Below are 16427 nucleotides of genomic sequence, written 5' to 3'. Positions count from 1 at the left end.
AGAAATAAGTTTAGGGTCAAACTATAAAATATCAAGCCTCAATTCCTTTTATTTGTCATAGGGGTATATATATATATATATACACGTACATATATAGGCCAATATATAAGTATCAGAGATATTTTACTCTTATTTTATATTGGTTGGGCTGTTATCGTTACTTGTAAATAACGTAACAGAAAGTGTTAAAGTAGGAGCTCTGGCAGCCGACGTAGTCAGATTATTAATCTTAATAACTGCACTCATACCTGTCAGTGTAAGTGATAGCAGCAGGTCGGAGCTGACTCATTTCCCAGCCACGTCGTCCTTTTAGAGACGACCTAGAGAGACTTTGTATTTGTTTATGTCAGCCCTGCTCCCTGGAGCCCGTGGTGGTGTGATGGTATAACTAACCACTCAGCCTGTGTCCCGGAAACGGCTGCTGCTGCTTGGAACAACAAGTCTCATTGGAAAGCAGTCATGAGATGTGAATGAGTCATTCTCAGCTGGGCAAAGGTATCTGGTGAAAGAGGGAAGGGGGGGGGGGATCTCTAACACTGATGATTATCATCTGATCACTCTGGCAACCAGATGATAATGCACAAACAGGAACACGTGTCGTTTTATGGTATCTTTTCTGACTATTTGAATACATATTTGAATACATCCAAGCCCATCGCAGAAAGAAATGCATCACTGATTTTCGGTCTTTGCATTCGGAGCAATTAGCTGTGTTATTGTTGGCTCCAGAGAGAGAAGTGAAACCTCACACGCCTTGGGCCACCTCACATCAAAATGTTCACTCTCAGAGAATATCCATTATGTAAGCTTGGGAAAATGGACTTACAAGGTTTTAGAGAAAGGGTGCAAGCAGGGTAACGATTATGCTAAAGAAAAACTCACAATGGGACACAACAAAGGCGACGGTATAATAGGTTATGAAGGGAAACAAGGGGTTTCAGGATAGGATTTCCTTTTGACGGGGAAAGAAAACACAAGGTTTAGGGACAGAGGGGAGGCACTCGTGAAAGGAAATGCCTATGACACACAGATCAAATAAATGACATAACTGTTCAAAGTTCAGCAGCGTTCACCGGCAAGTGAGGTCATGGTGGGCGGGACTTGTTACTCTGGCAACAACAGGTCGTTAGCCTGTCCACTATCTGGGTCCTAATGTACAGACAGGCGCTGAGTCAACAAAGCCGGTGTTTGGAGTCAACCTTTAAAAGTCACGACCTTAGCAAAAGGTGCAGTGGAGCTGATGTGTTTCCTATACAGCGCCTGCTACCGAAAGTTCACAGTCTGCATTAGCTGCTGTTGATCAGCTTTTTCCTGACAAAAACACAATTATGATAAAGTGGCAGCTCACAGTAAAGATTTTTCCAAAGTTCATTCGCTACAGTGCCATAAACTTTGCTTTGATGAATCTTATCCTGCGTGCGGTTTCACACAAGGAAGCAGAATCTCAAAGTGGTGAGCAGGGACTTAGTCACACCACTCCGAGTTTCACTGTGAACTGAGTTTACTGTGCTGCTGACAGTCATTTATTGCAAACTTAACCGTGTGTTTGCCTGAGTGTGGAGCCTGTGCAAACAAAACGCGTCATATATCACATGTTCTATTTCTTTTCAATACCGTGGGCAGCACAGGGTAGCCGAGGAGTCGGATAACTTGGTCTGAAACTGATCAGTGACCCAGATCTGCAGCAATAAACGATAGATCGGAGTTTGGGATAAGCATGATAGGCAGGCGGCGGAGTCACATTGTTCACAGTTGTGTGAGGACAAAAACCCCCTGGGCAGAGGCCTGCCTCCCAGGTCACTGGCTCAGATAGAGACGTGAACTCCCAAAGCACAGTGAGGGAGGTGACTGACAGAGATGTGCTACCAGATTATAGGAAAGACTGCCTTTTTAGACTTTATTCTCGATTCTTGATGGATAATGACTGAAGGCCTTCTGTTTTGTGTCTAATTTTGTCAGTGTGTCTCTGCATATGTCCTTGAATGCACAGTAACAGTGACTGTATATCTAAAACAATGCACGGTGCAAATACCTGAGATGCAACACAGCTTTTAAAATATTAACAAAATCATAAAAGTTGGCTTTCCTGCTTTCCTATTTTAGTGGTGGGCCACCTCTCCTCAAAAAAAAATCTCTCTCACATCTCTCTGCTAACAACCCCCCCCCCCCCCCCCCCCCCCCCCCCAAAAAAAAAAATAATTACACCTTTTATGATGTGACAATGCTATGGGGTAAAGCTTTGGGCCCTGACACAGCCTGGTTGAGTGTTCCATAGCAGAGGTGGGCTGCCTCGCCTGACACAAAGATCACCGCTGCTAACATTACACACTTTTGTGACATAAAACCATTAAGCTTTAGGGCGAAAAGAGCAGAGTGCAGCTGTTGTTCAGGCTTTTACCTACTTGAAATATTGATCGCGAGACTCGGAATGCCCCGCGATATGTGTGGCTGAACATTTCCTTCAGGGAAACCCGTTATTTAATTCCAAAACATTATTTAACCTAAATTCTTCAATGAAGCAAAAAAAATGAAGAAAAAAAAAAAAAAAACTGAACTCATGCCAAGCGCGACAACAACCACTTCTCTGTGACAGGAATGAAAAACAAGAGTTCAGCCAACATTCTTCCGCAACACAGGCTATGAAACTCTGAGTCAGTGCTACGTGTGTTCATACACAAGGAATTAATCTGTGTGCTCTCCTGAACTGGGGGATAGGTGATCCTTTATCAGAGTCTGGGAATACTACATTCAGCTCAGTGTGTTCATGGTCATGGTAACCTGATCATCGCCCCCCCCCCCTCCAACCCCTCGCCTCCCACACCCGATGGTGTACAATGAATACATCCCAGTTCCCTAATCAGCGGGTTGGGTCTGTGTTTACATCGTGGCCTCGATAAATACCACCCCTGAAACGGCCAGTTCGGTTCCCACACATAATAAAATACTTAACATTCCTCCACCCTGTATAATGGCAGTAGCCTTTAGCGCAGGGCTGGCATCACCGCAGGGAAAAACAACTTCCAGCCGCTGAATGCGACACTCTGTGTGAAACAATGACTATTGAACTGTCCTGTAGATTTGCCAGCACTGAAATCTCTCCCTGGGTCGCCGCGGCGTCGGGACAAAGTGCAACTTGAAATCGTTCGCTGGCACAATGTGTATCGGGGAATGAAGTGAATGAGGCTCAGTTTTGCAGGGGGTGCGAGGAGGGGGGCGGGCACATGTGGTCCTCTCGCTGTGTGTTTTCCCTGTAATGTTGCTGGAGACACTTTGTTTCATTTGAACAGAGCGAGACTCCTGAGGGCAACGGAAAGTGTCTCGGTAGATAAGTGAAACTGATTCTGTTGCTATTCACTTGAGTGGTAACCTCAAGGCCTCATGACACAGCCTGCGTGGTCATTGGTAATCTGCTGTTGTCAAAACACCGCTAGCCATCACCACACACAACGTAACACACTTTCAGTACGTGTTACAGCGCATTTTCAATGCTATTGTAAGGCTGACAATGCCAATTCACACTTTGTTCTTGTAATGCCAACAGGGTTTATGCTGGAACAAGGAGTGTTTCCATAATAACGTTATTTAAAAGTATTGCATTGTTTCGATTGTGTCACAGTATGAAAGTATTTACTCATGTAAAGACAGAATATTTGTTTGAAATTATATGAATCTCAGACTTTTAGTGTGGTCTACCTACTATCTTATGTACCGTGTTATGTTTCTGAGCCTGTTGATGTGAATGTGTGCTACCAATAAAGCAAACTCATCATGGTGCTAAAGGAAAAGTCAGAGGATAACCAAAGTCAGCCGGATGTATCCTCTGGGCACAATGAATGTCTGCACAAAATTTTGAGTCTTGTACACCTAGAGATCATTTCTTGGATAGGAATATTCAATTGACAACTTTGATCTGCTGGTGGTCATAAAAGTTAGGTGATCGCCAAATTGGGCAGGATACATCCTCTGCGCATAATTAATGTATCCGAGTTCTGGGATGGAAAAATTGAAGGCTGAAGACAATTAAGTGTTGTTGCCACTGTTAACCATCGACAACAGTTACGTTGTTCGCAAAAACGTCACAACTATCCATCCAGTGGATGTTGACTAAAACATTTACGTCCATGTTTTCCTTTTTTCGGCTGCAGAGAATATGAAAGGAAAAAAGGAGTAGGATTTAATAATTGCTGCCATTGGCTGTGTCTACAACTGGTTTATCACTATCTGGTATTGCACCTGGTGACGGATATTAATGGACTAACGCAAACACACACAGGCTGCACAAATTTTCACCAGGGTTGTTTAAATTTTTCTACAAACAAAGACTTATGCCATCACAGAACTATAAATCCATGACAATGTAACAAAGTGGCTTTAAGACCATCAGAACAAAGTGTCGTGAGGAATTGTGATTGTCTGTTTTTTTAATTATGTTGGTACTACCGGTGCAATTTGCCTGTTGAGCTATAACCTCAGTATATTTCAGCCTTGATTAACACTGTCCTCTGTTAATGATCAAATCAGTAGACATAATAATAGTGTCATTTTCTGAGGGTGAGCGGCTCAGGACAACCAACCAGACTTAAACAAAGAGAAATCTATGCTCCTGCAGGTTTTTTCGCACCGTGTTCCGAGTGCAGCTGTGGTCAGGGGGGGATCCTTCATCATACCGGAGGTGGACAATATTGATTTCCACCCCAATATATCAGCACACTGATTTATTTGTCTCTTTTGAATGCGAGCGCACAAACCAATTCAGAAACCTCCATCACCAGACATCACAAGAGCGTCCTGACTGATTGCTGTGTCCCATGCATGTCTGCTCAGAAAAACACAGCTCAAACACACCCTCATGGGGCCCCTCTCTTCATCCTCAAGGTCAAGAGCTGCTGGGAGGCAGAGGCTCCTCACCGACGGCCTGACGGAGCTGACACCACGCAACCCACTGCACACACATGTTGATCTGTCTCCAGACGTGGCCTGACAGCGGCACATAAGGCCGACGTTGCGCTAAACCGCCGGCGCATTTCAATGAGAGGATCTTGCCATTCATGTTTGCGTGTGCGGGACAAGAATGGCAGCAAAGCTGAAAACATGTGCAGGCTGGACGAGCCTCAGCCGTGTGGAGTATGTAATTCAAAACCAGGCCAATGATTATCTCCCCTCCCTGCAAGCGCTGACTCAATTCTGATTTATGATTCGAATGAATATCGATTTTCCAGGAGCTCTCTCCCCCCCTCTCCCTCTTCCCTTCCATTTCTCCTTTTAACAAAAGAGTGAATGATGTATGTGCATTGATTTCCAATCAATTATTTTTATTTTCATTTTATTTAAGCTTGGACAAATTTTCAGTGGCCCCCGTGGAGAGCAATGCATCTCCATCAATAGTGCTGTACCTCATTACTAACTGGCCCTCTGATGGTAAGCAGGCAAATAATGAGGGGACGTTTACTTCTGAGTCCGTCACATCTGCTTTAACATTGTTGCACCACAAATTTGTCTCTACTTCATTTCACAAAATAAAATATGTGCACACGTTAACTTCCTATTTATGTACCACTGAAGACTTACAGAGAGATTCAATCCAGTTGCATAATGGGCAATGTTTGGCTGCCTCAAAAAAGCCCAGAGCATCTTTTTTAGACTCTTCTGTTCTGTGGTACCGCATTAGCTAAAAGTTGCTCAGATACGACACATAACTTTAGATTTTCATTTGAAATCCCACAAATGAGAAGCTTAAATCATCAAGCTTTTTGTATTTTAGCTTGCAACCGACAAACAATTCAGAGATTAGTTACATTTAAAATTTCAATCGTCTTGATTAATCAACTAATAAATCCAACTCTACTTCCTGCACAATGTCCACAGAGTAAGAGACGTCCAGAAACCATTTCCCAATGCACATAATGAAAAACCAGTGGTGTGGTTACGCACAGACCCCATAGTTACGCAGACAAAACCCCCTTAGAACAACTCACTGATTGGGTTGACAGTGATGCATTGAAATGGGTCATCCTGTAATTGCTCTTTCCTGTGGCTACTGGCTGGTGCTGGGATTACATAACGATGATAAAGCTGAGGACCTGGCCTTCCAAGATAAAAGCTGCCATGCAGGACCTTGTGCATTCTCTAAATGCTTCATCTAAGAGGCCCTGTGAAGGAAGTGATTACTGCAGTGCTGCCCACTAATGCTCCAGCGGGACCCGTCAGTGCACTTTGTTATTCATCAAACACGTACAGCGCGAGCCTCGGCAACTTCGGGAAAATGCATGAATAATGAGTGGGCATATTATTGGGTGATGATAAGCCATAAATTATGTTACATTTCGTGGGGTGACAACAGAAGTTTTCGCTGCTCTTCTAAATGGACACGGAGCCCGGTGAGGTTTTACTCTTCAAAGCAAAGTGTCCACTGAGTCCTGCAGGGACATAATGAATAGCCCCATTAGTAACATAAAAGCAGGGTGGAATTCCTTCGCAGGGCCACTGAGGCCAGCTCCAGGCTTCACAAGGCATCCCATCGCCATATGACTAAGTCAGATGCTATGGGTGACAAATATGGCCTCACAGCTGAGAGCAGCACAAAGGGCACTCAGTTGTCTACTCGGGACGGCAGCACAAAAATACTGCCTCTCCGGAGACAATGTGGCTCTTGTGTAGAGATGTTGTTTATCTCATCAGGCCATGGTGTACCAGGTTGTGGCGCAGGCTTCATTTGCTCTGGACTTATGCAATAGCTGCAGGAAGAGATGCCGCTGTGGCACGCGAGCACTGACTCCACAGAGGAAACGATAAGAGCAAGTCGGTGACGTAGCGCCACTGCCAAATATGTGATGGAATGCTACAGGAATGAGGAGCCATGCATGAGGGAAACACAGCTGGTTTTCAGCAGACAATAGTGGAACTATGAACTTCATCATTTAACTGCAATGTGACGTTTCCTGTTTTTACTTTGATGAACGTCTTGGACTGAAGATCAGAGTACAAACCTTGAATTTAACTCGCACTGAGGTTAGATTTGAAATGCAAGCTCAGCCACAGCTTCACCAAACTCTTTTTTTATTAAGGTAAAACATCTGAATTCCAGTGCAAACATTTCTTTATTTTAGACTCTCCTCTATTCTGTTTCCTGTAAAGTTTTTCACCCTCACCTCTCCACACCTGTAAAACTACAAGCTACACTGCATTATTGTTGGTGTCTGACCTGTATTAAAGACCAATATCTGTAATATATCTATACATACTCTAGAAGGGTATATCCTACAGCCATAAGAAGTACAATGTAAGCTATTGCCAGACAATAGTGGAACTGTGAACTTAATCATTTAACTTCAACGTGAGGTTTTCCTGTTTGATAAATGTCTAAACTTTGACTTCAACTTACAATAAGTTTAGATGTGGATTTCAAGTTCAGCGACAGCCCTAAAAGCGCAGTAAAGTGAAGTAAAGTTTTCCACCTTCACTTCTCCATAACCCTCCATAAACCAATATCGGTTAAATATCAATACATATACTGTGTAAGTGTATATGTATATATCCACATCAAATTGATGTCATTGACTATATGATAGATAGATAGATAGATTAAAAGGGAATACGTTTTCAAACCATTAACAGGCTGCTCTCATCAAACCTTTGCTATAGGACTACAGGAGTTCAACTTTGGTCTTGGACTCTGTCAGTCAGCGATAAAGCAGAAGTCTATATTAAAAACGGCTGAGGGCTAACGTTTCCTCTCAACTCATATGACAACATAACATCCTCGCCGCCCATTAGTCACTGTGTCCCCGGACGTGTTCTCACTGAGTGGAACTCTTTATAAGAAGGCTGATGTCAACACATGCACTCCACCACAGTTTCGGCTTTCTGTGAACTCATCGCCTTCAGACGGCGAGCAAGTGTCCCAAGTGCTACTTGTGACCAAGTTGGACACACACACACACACACACACAGAGAGAGAGAGAGAGAGAGAGAGAGAGAGAGAGAGAGAGAGAGAGAGAGAGAGAGAGAGAGAGAGAGAGAGAGAGAGAGAGAGAGGCTCAAATGTTTTCCACGTGAAGAGGAGTGAGAGCTGTTGTCGGCTCACAGGCGCTGTCTGTGGCCAAACATGTAGCCGAGCGAAAAAAGACGACGGAGGACCCGAGCGCACCAGCCGCTTATATACATGCCTATAAATAACCAGCCAATCAGCGGCGAGCCGCTGGGAGTTAAACGCACCAATTAAAACGGAGAAGCAACCAAATTAAGTCAGAGGACGGCCGCGATTGGCCGCCCGTGATATCATATGCGAGCCCGTACGCTGCCCGCCTCCGATTGGCTGCGGCCCCGCAGGCGTAATCCTGCCGTGAGGAAGGGGGAGGAGGATGATGAGGAGGGGGAGGAGGAGGAGGAGGGGGGGGCACTGAGGTTTGAATAGGGAAGTTCGCAGAGCGCAGTTGTTCCTCATCCAGTCCGGTGCGGCGTCTGCGAAATACAGTGAGCGCGATCTGAGAGAGAAGGAGCAAGCGAAGTGGGGGCGGACTGACGGACGGACGCACGTCTCCTGCTGCTGCTGCTGCTGCTGAAAACAAGCGCTTCTTCGTTCGCATCTGCAGGGGGATCGTTCTGACATCTTTATCCACTGGGCGTTTCTTTTTTTTTCTTTCTACCTGGCCAAAAAAAAAAACAACCCAAATCTAATCGCAACTAAATAAGGTTGTTTGTTTGTTTTTTAAGAGAAGAAAGGAAAGAAGAAAAAAAACAAGCTCGGGGTGGAAAATGGATGTTCTACCCATGTGCAGCATCTTTCAAGAACTTCAGATAGTTCACGACACGGGCTATTTCTCCGCCTTGCCGTCGCTGGAGGAGTACTGGCAGCAGGTGAATATATCGACCGTCCCCTCTCCTGTCTTTGGTTTCAGCTTGTGCAGCGAAGCGGAACTAAAGAGGCTTCTTTTGCCTTTTGATAGATGATTATGGAAGTTGGAGGAGGAGGTTGGGGGGGACAGATGTATGTATGTAGATGTCGTGAACACAGGTGTCCGGTGCCCGTCGCGTTCATCCTGACGCGATCGGCGGGGTTGTGAAGTTTTTTGGCCGGGCTGAAGTGGATCAGTGTGTCAGTCTGACAGCCGGAGACTCCGCTGCGCCGACGGGAGGGAGGGAGGGAGGCAGGGAGGCAGGCAGCGTGGTTCTCCTCCAGCAGTTCCTTCTCTTAGCTGCTGGTGTTTTTTCAAGCACACGAGAGCTGGTTTCACTTCCATCGCGACATGCAGGAAGGAAGCAGGTCTGTCGGCTCACCGAGCAGTCGATTCAAAGTCGAGACGGGCGGTGTTTGGCCCAGGATCACCTCGGCAAGCTCACGAGGAAATCACATCATCATGTTGCGTCTTCTTCAAAACCGAAAAAGATCGTGTTTAGATGAGATGGTGTGCTGCCTCGGTTTTCACTTCCCACACTTCCACTTTAAAGTGCAGTGCAGTGTTCCAGCTTCTTCTTTTCTCGCCCCACGTTGAAGCTCTGTAACATTTTTTTGATTTTATTCATTTGTTTATCTGAAATCATCATTTTTTTGCCTCATCCTGTGATCTGAATGGGTGACACGACCACATGTCAGCCATGGCCAAAATTCCTCCTCGCATGAGTAGACGCCGGCGCACAGCTGGAAAATATTGTGCTTGCAGAAAAGCCCAGAGGAAACAGTCACTCCACATCTGCCCCTGTCTCCAGGCACCTTCTAATGATCGGCCTCCTCTTTTCAACTTTAACGTCCTCTGAAGTCAATTGGAGCCAGTGTATGTTTTATTGAGAGAGATGGGGAGGGGGTTGAGTGGCTCACACTGAGGAAGGATGTGATTGCACGGCAGAGGTACATGCGTGAGGGAAAGGCAGCTTGAATGGCTCGTGCTGGAGAAGGAAGTCGAGCGGCTTCCTTATAAGGACTCTCAAGATGTGTCGGCCGGGTGCTGGAAATGACAGGGCACGTTTTGCTGTTAGGATTCACTCGGGTGCAGGAGAGGGTTGGGAGTCTTGGCGAGCAGAGGACGTGTTTCCTTGAGATGAGATGAGGCGTGATGATGTGAGGGGAGGCTGAAGAACTCGTGACATGCAAAGGCAGTTATCGTTTTGTTTGGTAAACGTGTGTGTAAATGGGCAGCGACTAAAGCAGACTGTCACCGTCCATTCATCCCCCCATTCTTTCACGTCTACGAAATGTCGCAAAAGTCGTGAAAAAAAGCCCATCACAACTTCCCAGAGGGCAAAGTGACACAATCTTTCATTTGCCATGATATTTGATGCATACCAACAGCAAATCCTCATATTTGAGAAGCTGGAACCAGCAGGCATTTTGCATTTTTGCATGAAAATGGGTAATCAGTTAATTGATGTATGCATGGTAAAGATGAGTGCAGGAATATGTCAATTGTCCTCCTGTAAGAATTACAGCAGGGAAGCACGTGAAGCATGTTGCTGCTGTGAATGAGCCCCCTCTCTTCAGTGGTGCTGTACTTCATTTATTCTTACTGTGTGTCATTTCATCCAACCAGACATGTTTGGAGTTGGAGCGCTACCTGCAGAGCGAGCCCTACGTCTCCACGTCGGACCTCAAGTTCACCGGCCAGGAGGACCTCTGGAGCAAGCTGATCTTGGCCTGCGGGGATAAGGCCAAGGCCGAGTGCGACCCGAAGCTGCCCGCGGCCCACGAGGAGGACAATCAGGACAGCCAAATCTTGGACACCAACAGTGTGAATTCAGACGCCTGCAGCGAGGCCTCGGACAGTTCTGAGGAGCTCTCGCCCACGCACAGCTTTACCTCCAACCCTCTGGGCTCTGTCTTGGTTGGCTCTGGACCTTTTAGCCCCTCCATCATTAGCACTCCCCCGTCCTCGCCGGAGGCCAACTCCGAGCCCGGCGCCGTGACGAACGGCTGGGTCTCCACGCACGTCGACTTGCACTTGCCGGTCAAAATTCGGAGCGGCGTGGCGGCAAAGAGTTCGGACAAGACGGGACTCGCCTGCGGGGACGCGTCGCCAGACGGCAGGAGGCGAATACACAGGTGTAACTTCAACGGGTGTCGCAAGGTTTACACGAAGAGCTCCCACCTCAAAGCACACCAGCGCACTCATACTGGTGAGTTCAGACACCCATCACTGCCACGACATGCCCAAACCATGGCCACGTGTGACCTGTGTGAAGTGACCAAGTTTAAGTCTCTCCTCTGCCATTTTCAGGCCAAATCAGTTCATTCCCAGAGTTACAGAATCATACATTTTTATTGAGCGATGGGTGGAAGTGCGATGAGTTCAGTCCTTCATCGTGAAGGCATTGTCCAGCCATTGTGTAATGTAATTAAAGGTCCACATTGCACGATGTCCTCAGCTGGAGCGCTGCGAGCATTAGCGCTGCATGGCTGGATACCTAAACTGTGACCTAATCTATCTGGAATGTGACTCACTGAGCCAGTGAGTGAGTGAGTGAGCGAGCGAGGGGGGAGAGGGAGGGGGGGTTGGCAGGGGGAGGGGTTGCACATGGGAGATAAAAGGACTTCAAAATGGATTGAGTTTCACCATGGGAAAGGGGTGAATGGGTGGGGAGCCGGGGGGCCCCCGAGTGCGAGGCCTCTGAATGGTCATTTGAGTTTTCCCTTATTTTTGATTAGAGGCGTGAAATTGCAAATGTGGCTTGTTTCATTGTTTATGTAGTGACCTATCCAGCTGCACTGCATTGCTGTTGGCATTCTTAGCATGTCTGCATTTGAAAACGGAGCCGGTGATCCAACAGGTTCAGCGGAATCTGGGTCTCGACTGCCATGTCGGCACCTATGTCGCCGGGCCTGCTCCCCCCCCCCCCCCCGCCCCCGGGGTGATTGATTTGAATGTATTTGAAAGACGACAGGGAAGGGGCTGACCAATCGTCAGCCACGCAGAATGAGCATGGTGCATCCCTTGTGAGTGGTTTTTTTTGTGTCCAAACTTTGAGCTCGGCTCATCGTTTCGTCTCCCTGTTTGCTCTGCAGGTGAGAAGCCGTACAGGTGTTCGTGGGAGGGCTGCGAGTGGCGTTTTGCACGAAGCGACGAGTTGACCAGACACTTCAGGAAGCACACTGGGGCAAAGCCATTTAAATGCAGTCACTGTGACAGGTAAGCCAGACGTTTAGTATGTCTTCAAAGACCGAACGCAATGATGCCTTTTCATTCAGCGAGCTTACAATTAGAGATAAACCGATGACCAGTCTATTTAAATATATATATGGGCCAAAACTAGCAAAGTTGTGTGTGTGTGTGTGTGTGTGTGTGTGTGTGTGTGTGTGTGTGTGTGTGTGTGTGTGTGTGTGTGTGTGTGTGTGTGTGTGTGTGTGTGTGTGTGTGTGTGTGTGTGTGTGTGTGTGTGTGTGTGTGTGTGTGTGTGTACTGAAGTAAAACATATATTTTGGAACTATTCTATAATCTGTCTGCTACAGTGTTGCACTCTCAAATTAACCACACCAGTACATTTCATGGTCATAAAAATGTCTCTTTATATTATGGGTTGTGTAAAGAAAATTAACATCGGCCAATCAGATTTCAAATATCAGAAATCCAAATATCACGTGTGTAAACTATTAAACTCCAGTTTAGCTTTTATCTTGTCAACAAGTTAAAAAAAAAACAGCACACTTTATCAATTAATTTATTAATTAATAATTATCAATTCATAAATTTTTTTGTAAAGCTCCCAAATATCAACATCAGTCTTGGCCTCAAACTTCCAGTATCAGCTGAGCTTTACTAACAACCTATCAGGAGGATGATTGGTGTCAGTCAGCCACTTCTCATTAGGAATTTGTTGTTTCAGTTAGAACTTAACGTGTAATTAAAGACCGTGCAATCTATTCCATTAATGTTTAAAATCACTGTAGCACAAAGCGTGTTTCCTCCGTTCAGTGCAACATGTCTGACCTCCTGAACCCTCCCCGTCTTCCTCCCCCCCACAGATGTTTCTCCAGGTCCGATCATCTGGCCCTTCACATGAAGAGGCACATCTAGAGCAGGGGCGCGCACCAACCGAGCAATGCAGCGAAGGGGTGAACGTTTTTGAAAAGAAGAAAACGAACGCCGTCTCCCGACTTGTCTCTTGGTTGAACTGTCCCAGAGCAGAGTAGCGGGAGTGTGTTCCAGCCAAAGCATGCCGTTTTGCACCATACTGAAACCCAGTGCCTCCGGGACCTCTCTTTGGAGAAAAGGCGCTCTGAAGGTTGTCTGTTGCAACAAGAGGACAAAATCGTGGATGGGGAAGAATTTGTTTTCATTGAGAAGGACTTAACACAAAAAAAGACACACACACACACAAAAAAAAAGATAAAAGACACGCGAACAGAGTGAATGATTTGTATGTATGGTGCATGATGTTTTGGGGACATCTCCCGGACAGCAGATACACTGGTACTTTAAAAAACTGTCTGAGGTAAAAGCATGTGTGCACTGTGAATGTCTGAGATTGGCCGACCGGCCCACCGTAGAAATGGAGGAGGAGCGAGAATTCTTTGGGAGAAGGGACAGATTGATTGATTGATGGATGGATGGATGGATGGATGGATGGATGGATGGAGCGGGGCCGGTACCAATGTTGCTGTGGACTGAATGGGCTTCCGGGGGAAACATTCCCATCGTGTTTCCACGGTGGCGCTGTGAGGATGAGGCAGGGAGGAAGTTCCTGCCTGTCTGACTGTCTGGCACCCAGACTTGGGGGAGGAGGAGGAGGAGGAGGAGGAGGTGGGGGGGGATCTCCAAAGCTTTGGAGGCCTTGGGTTTGACAGGGTTGACTTGTCACCGTCTGGTCTGTGACCCGGGACCAAAACTCCCCCCCCCCCCCGGTCACTGTATGACAGGAGCTTTTTTTGGTGTTTTTGGTGCAGCTACTAAATGTGCAATGTGTTATGTAGCCTGGTTTATTATTTTTTTTACAAGCTACAAAGCTCATTTGTAGTCCAATTGTATAAGCTGTGTGCTTAGAGGTATAACACAACTATACTATAACTTCAGTATCATAGACAGGTGTTGCATGGTTCTAGGGTTTGTTCATTTCCTGTTTCCACTGTAATCAGGACTGCAAATAGTTTCCAATAAAAAGTGCAGCTAAAAATGCGAACGGTTAAATGTTACAATATTGTACATAACGCCTTGATAACGATTGATGATTTCCTCTTTATTTTTACAACATCATCATCATTTCCCTTCATTCATTCTGGCTTTTCATCCGGCTGCAGACTTCACCGCTGCTCGCTCGTCTTCTCATTCATCCTATGCCTTGAGGACTAATGTTGCTTTTTTTTGTACTTTCTTTTCTATCTAATAATGCACTGTTGACCTTAATGGTGCCTTATGCAAGTGACTCAGCCCCGTGGTAGCGGTTGTTTTGCTCCCCTCGGGAAGTCACATTTGTTGTATGGGTGATTTGACAAGCTTGATTAAGGCTCAATTACAAATTAACTGGCACCTCCTTTGTGTTTAATGGAAGCTGCCTGCGTCTATTCCCATGGTTAATTGTGTTGTTAAAATGTAAAATGTTCAGAAAAAGTACCTTTTCTTTCTCTCTCTGATTTTCCCAGAGAAACCAGTTAAGTCGATGTATATCACATTCAATGGAGACAGAACCTGTAAATAAGGCAAAATGTATGTTTAGAGCACTTAAATTCATTTATTAAAGCTCACAACTACTGTGTAGTTTGTACTCAAGTCCATCACGCTCTGTTCCAAGGTACAAAAGATGAGCAAGACAAAATTGGTTTACCTATTGCCCTGTATCCCTCCCCAACGCCACCTCGGGCGCCATCCTCTCCTCCCCGTCCCCAGTCCGTTCCTCCGTCCCCGCAAGTGGGACTGAAGAAACAGCTAAAGATTTATTGTAATTAACAGGCTGCAGTCAGACAGGCCTCGCCTTGTACTGCCTCTCGGTAATGAATTGCTAAAGGCTTTGTTGGCATGGAATCTGTCACAGACTGCTGACTGTGTAGGTTGGTTATTGACCTGTCTGGGGAGCGTTGTTTTAGCCAAGCTGCAACAGTATTATGAAAACCACAGGCGCGAGGGGGCGGGGGCTCCGGGGAAGAGATAAAGATCAAGCGTTGATGTTTAACATGGAAATTTGGCCCCCAAAAAACAACAAAACACCCATGACGGTATCCCCCTAAATTGTTTTTTTACTGGAGGTGGACAGATACAGGACAGAAGGTGGCGACCCAAATAATTGTAGGGATTATGCTTATTAACCGCTTCCGGGTGAAGTGATCTGTGCCCACCCGCTCCAGATCAGCGCCCTTGCTTGCAGGAATTCGATTTTGCAGCACGTCGCACCGTGGCATGCTACAACTTATGGATTTCAGATCAAGCGGGTGAAAGAGACACGATGAGAACAAACTTGAAACTGCTTGCCGCGATAGATCCGGGAGTGCTGGCGATGCCTTTTGTGGTCAGAGAGGAGGAACATCCATTCTGTGAAAACAGGAGCCAATACTGTTCAAGTGGTAATTGAGCCTTGATTTAGCCCCGTGTTTGCTCACATCTTTTACACTTTCCATCATCCTTCTTCATCCCATCTCTTCTCACACACACACACACAGCTCTTTGTTCTCAACTGAATCTTTGTATAAAAAAAGAAAAAAAAATCAACTTTTGTAAAATTGTTATGTTTTTGCTTTATGAAATTTTTATTTGAAATTGTTTTGCAAAATTGTTATATTTCTGTATGAATGTATTTTTTATTGGAATAATAAGAAATTCTTATCTGACTTTGGCTTGCTTCCTTTGTCTCATTTGTTAGTTCTCCTCAGTTATGCGTCATTATTGTGAAAGCTTCTTTTTTTTCTCTCTCTCTCTCTCTTTCTATCTTTTTTTTGGCCTGTGGGACGTTTGCAGGTTGTTGAGGGTGAATGGCTGCCTTTCGGCTGCACCCTGCCCTCCGGTAACAACGACAGAATTAGATTAGGGCCAGGGTGTGAGCACCGAGGGTGCACATCTGACATTTTGAATTTCGTCACTTAAAAAATGCATTAGCAACACCAGTGTTTACCAAAGTCAATGTGCAGCGGACAGTCTTTGGTAAACGGCAGTGCAGTACCTGCTGCTCTATGTGGCCTCTCCTGCCCCTGACTTGTAAATGCCCTAATGAAAATATCTCTCTCGAATTAGCAAATTTCATCTCTGGAGAAACTGTTTGCTAAATAGGAACCTGACGCACCTCGCTCCCCTTGGCAAACAGTCACATTTAACTTTTTCTTTTTTTCTTCCAACAAACACCCCTGTGAAAAGTTCCTGAAGAATCTCGCTTCAGTTTTTTTTTTTCAATCCAAAAAAAAAGGCCTGACTGCTCACTCCTTAGAGCTCGCTAGCTCTCATCAAAGCAGTATAAATAATTTATCTCCATCTCTTACAGCCCATGGCATTTAATTAGAAAGCCACTTTTATACATTTGTT

At 45.7% G+C, this 16427-nt stretch overlaps 1 protein-coding gene across 1 annotated transcript; it reads left to right on the top strand.

Moving 5' to 3' along the window:
* Positions 1-8409: 8409 nt before the first annotated feature.
* klf6a (Kruppel-like factor 6a) lies at positions 8410-15747 on the top strand. Its single transcript, XM_035619260.2, has 4 exons — positions 8410-8856; positions 10524-11106; positions 11993-12116; positions 12950-15747. The coding sequence occupies exons 1-4, from the start codon at positions 8755-8757 to the stop codon at positions 12999-13001; spliced, it is 861 nt and encodes a 286-aa protein (XP_035475153.1). The 5' UTR covers positions 8410-8754; the 3' UTR covers positions 13002-15747.
* Positions 15748-16427: the final 680 nt, after the last annotated feature.

This window comes from Scophthalmus maximus, chromosome 21, assembly GCF_022379125.1.
Source record: "Scophthalmus maximus strain ysfricsl-2021 chromosome 21, ASM2237912v1, whole genome shotgun sequence".
Lineage (NCBI taxonomy): Eukaryota > Metazoa > Chordata > Actinopteri > Pleuronectiformes > Scophthalmidae > Scophthalmus > Scophthalmus maximus.
Note: the sequence above shows the minus strand (reverse complement) of the source record. Positions and strands in the feature narration are given on the sequence as shown.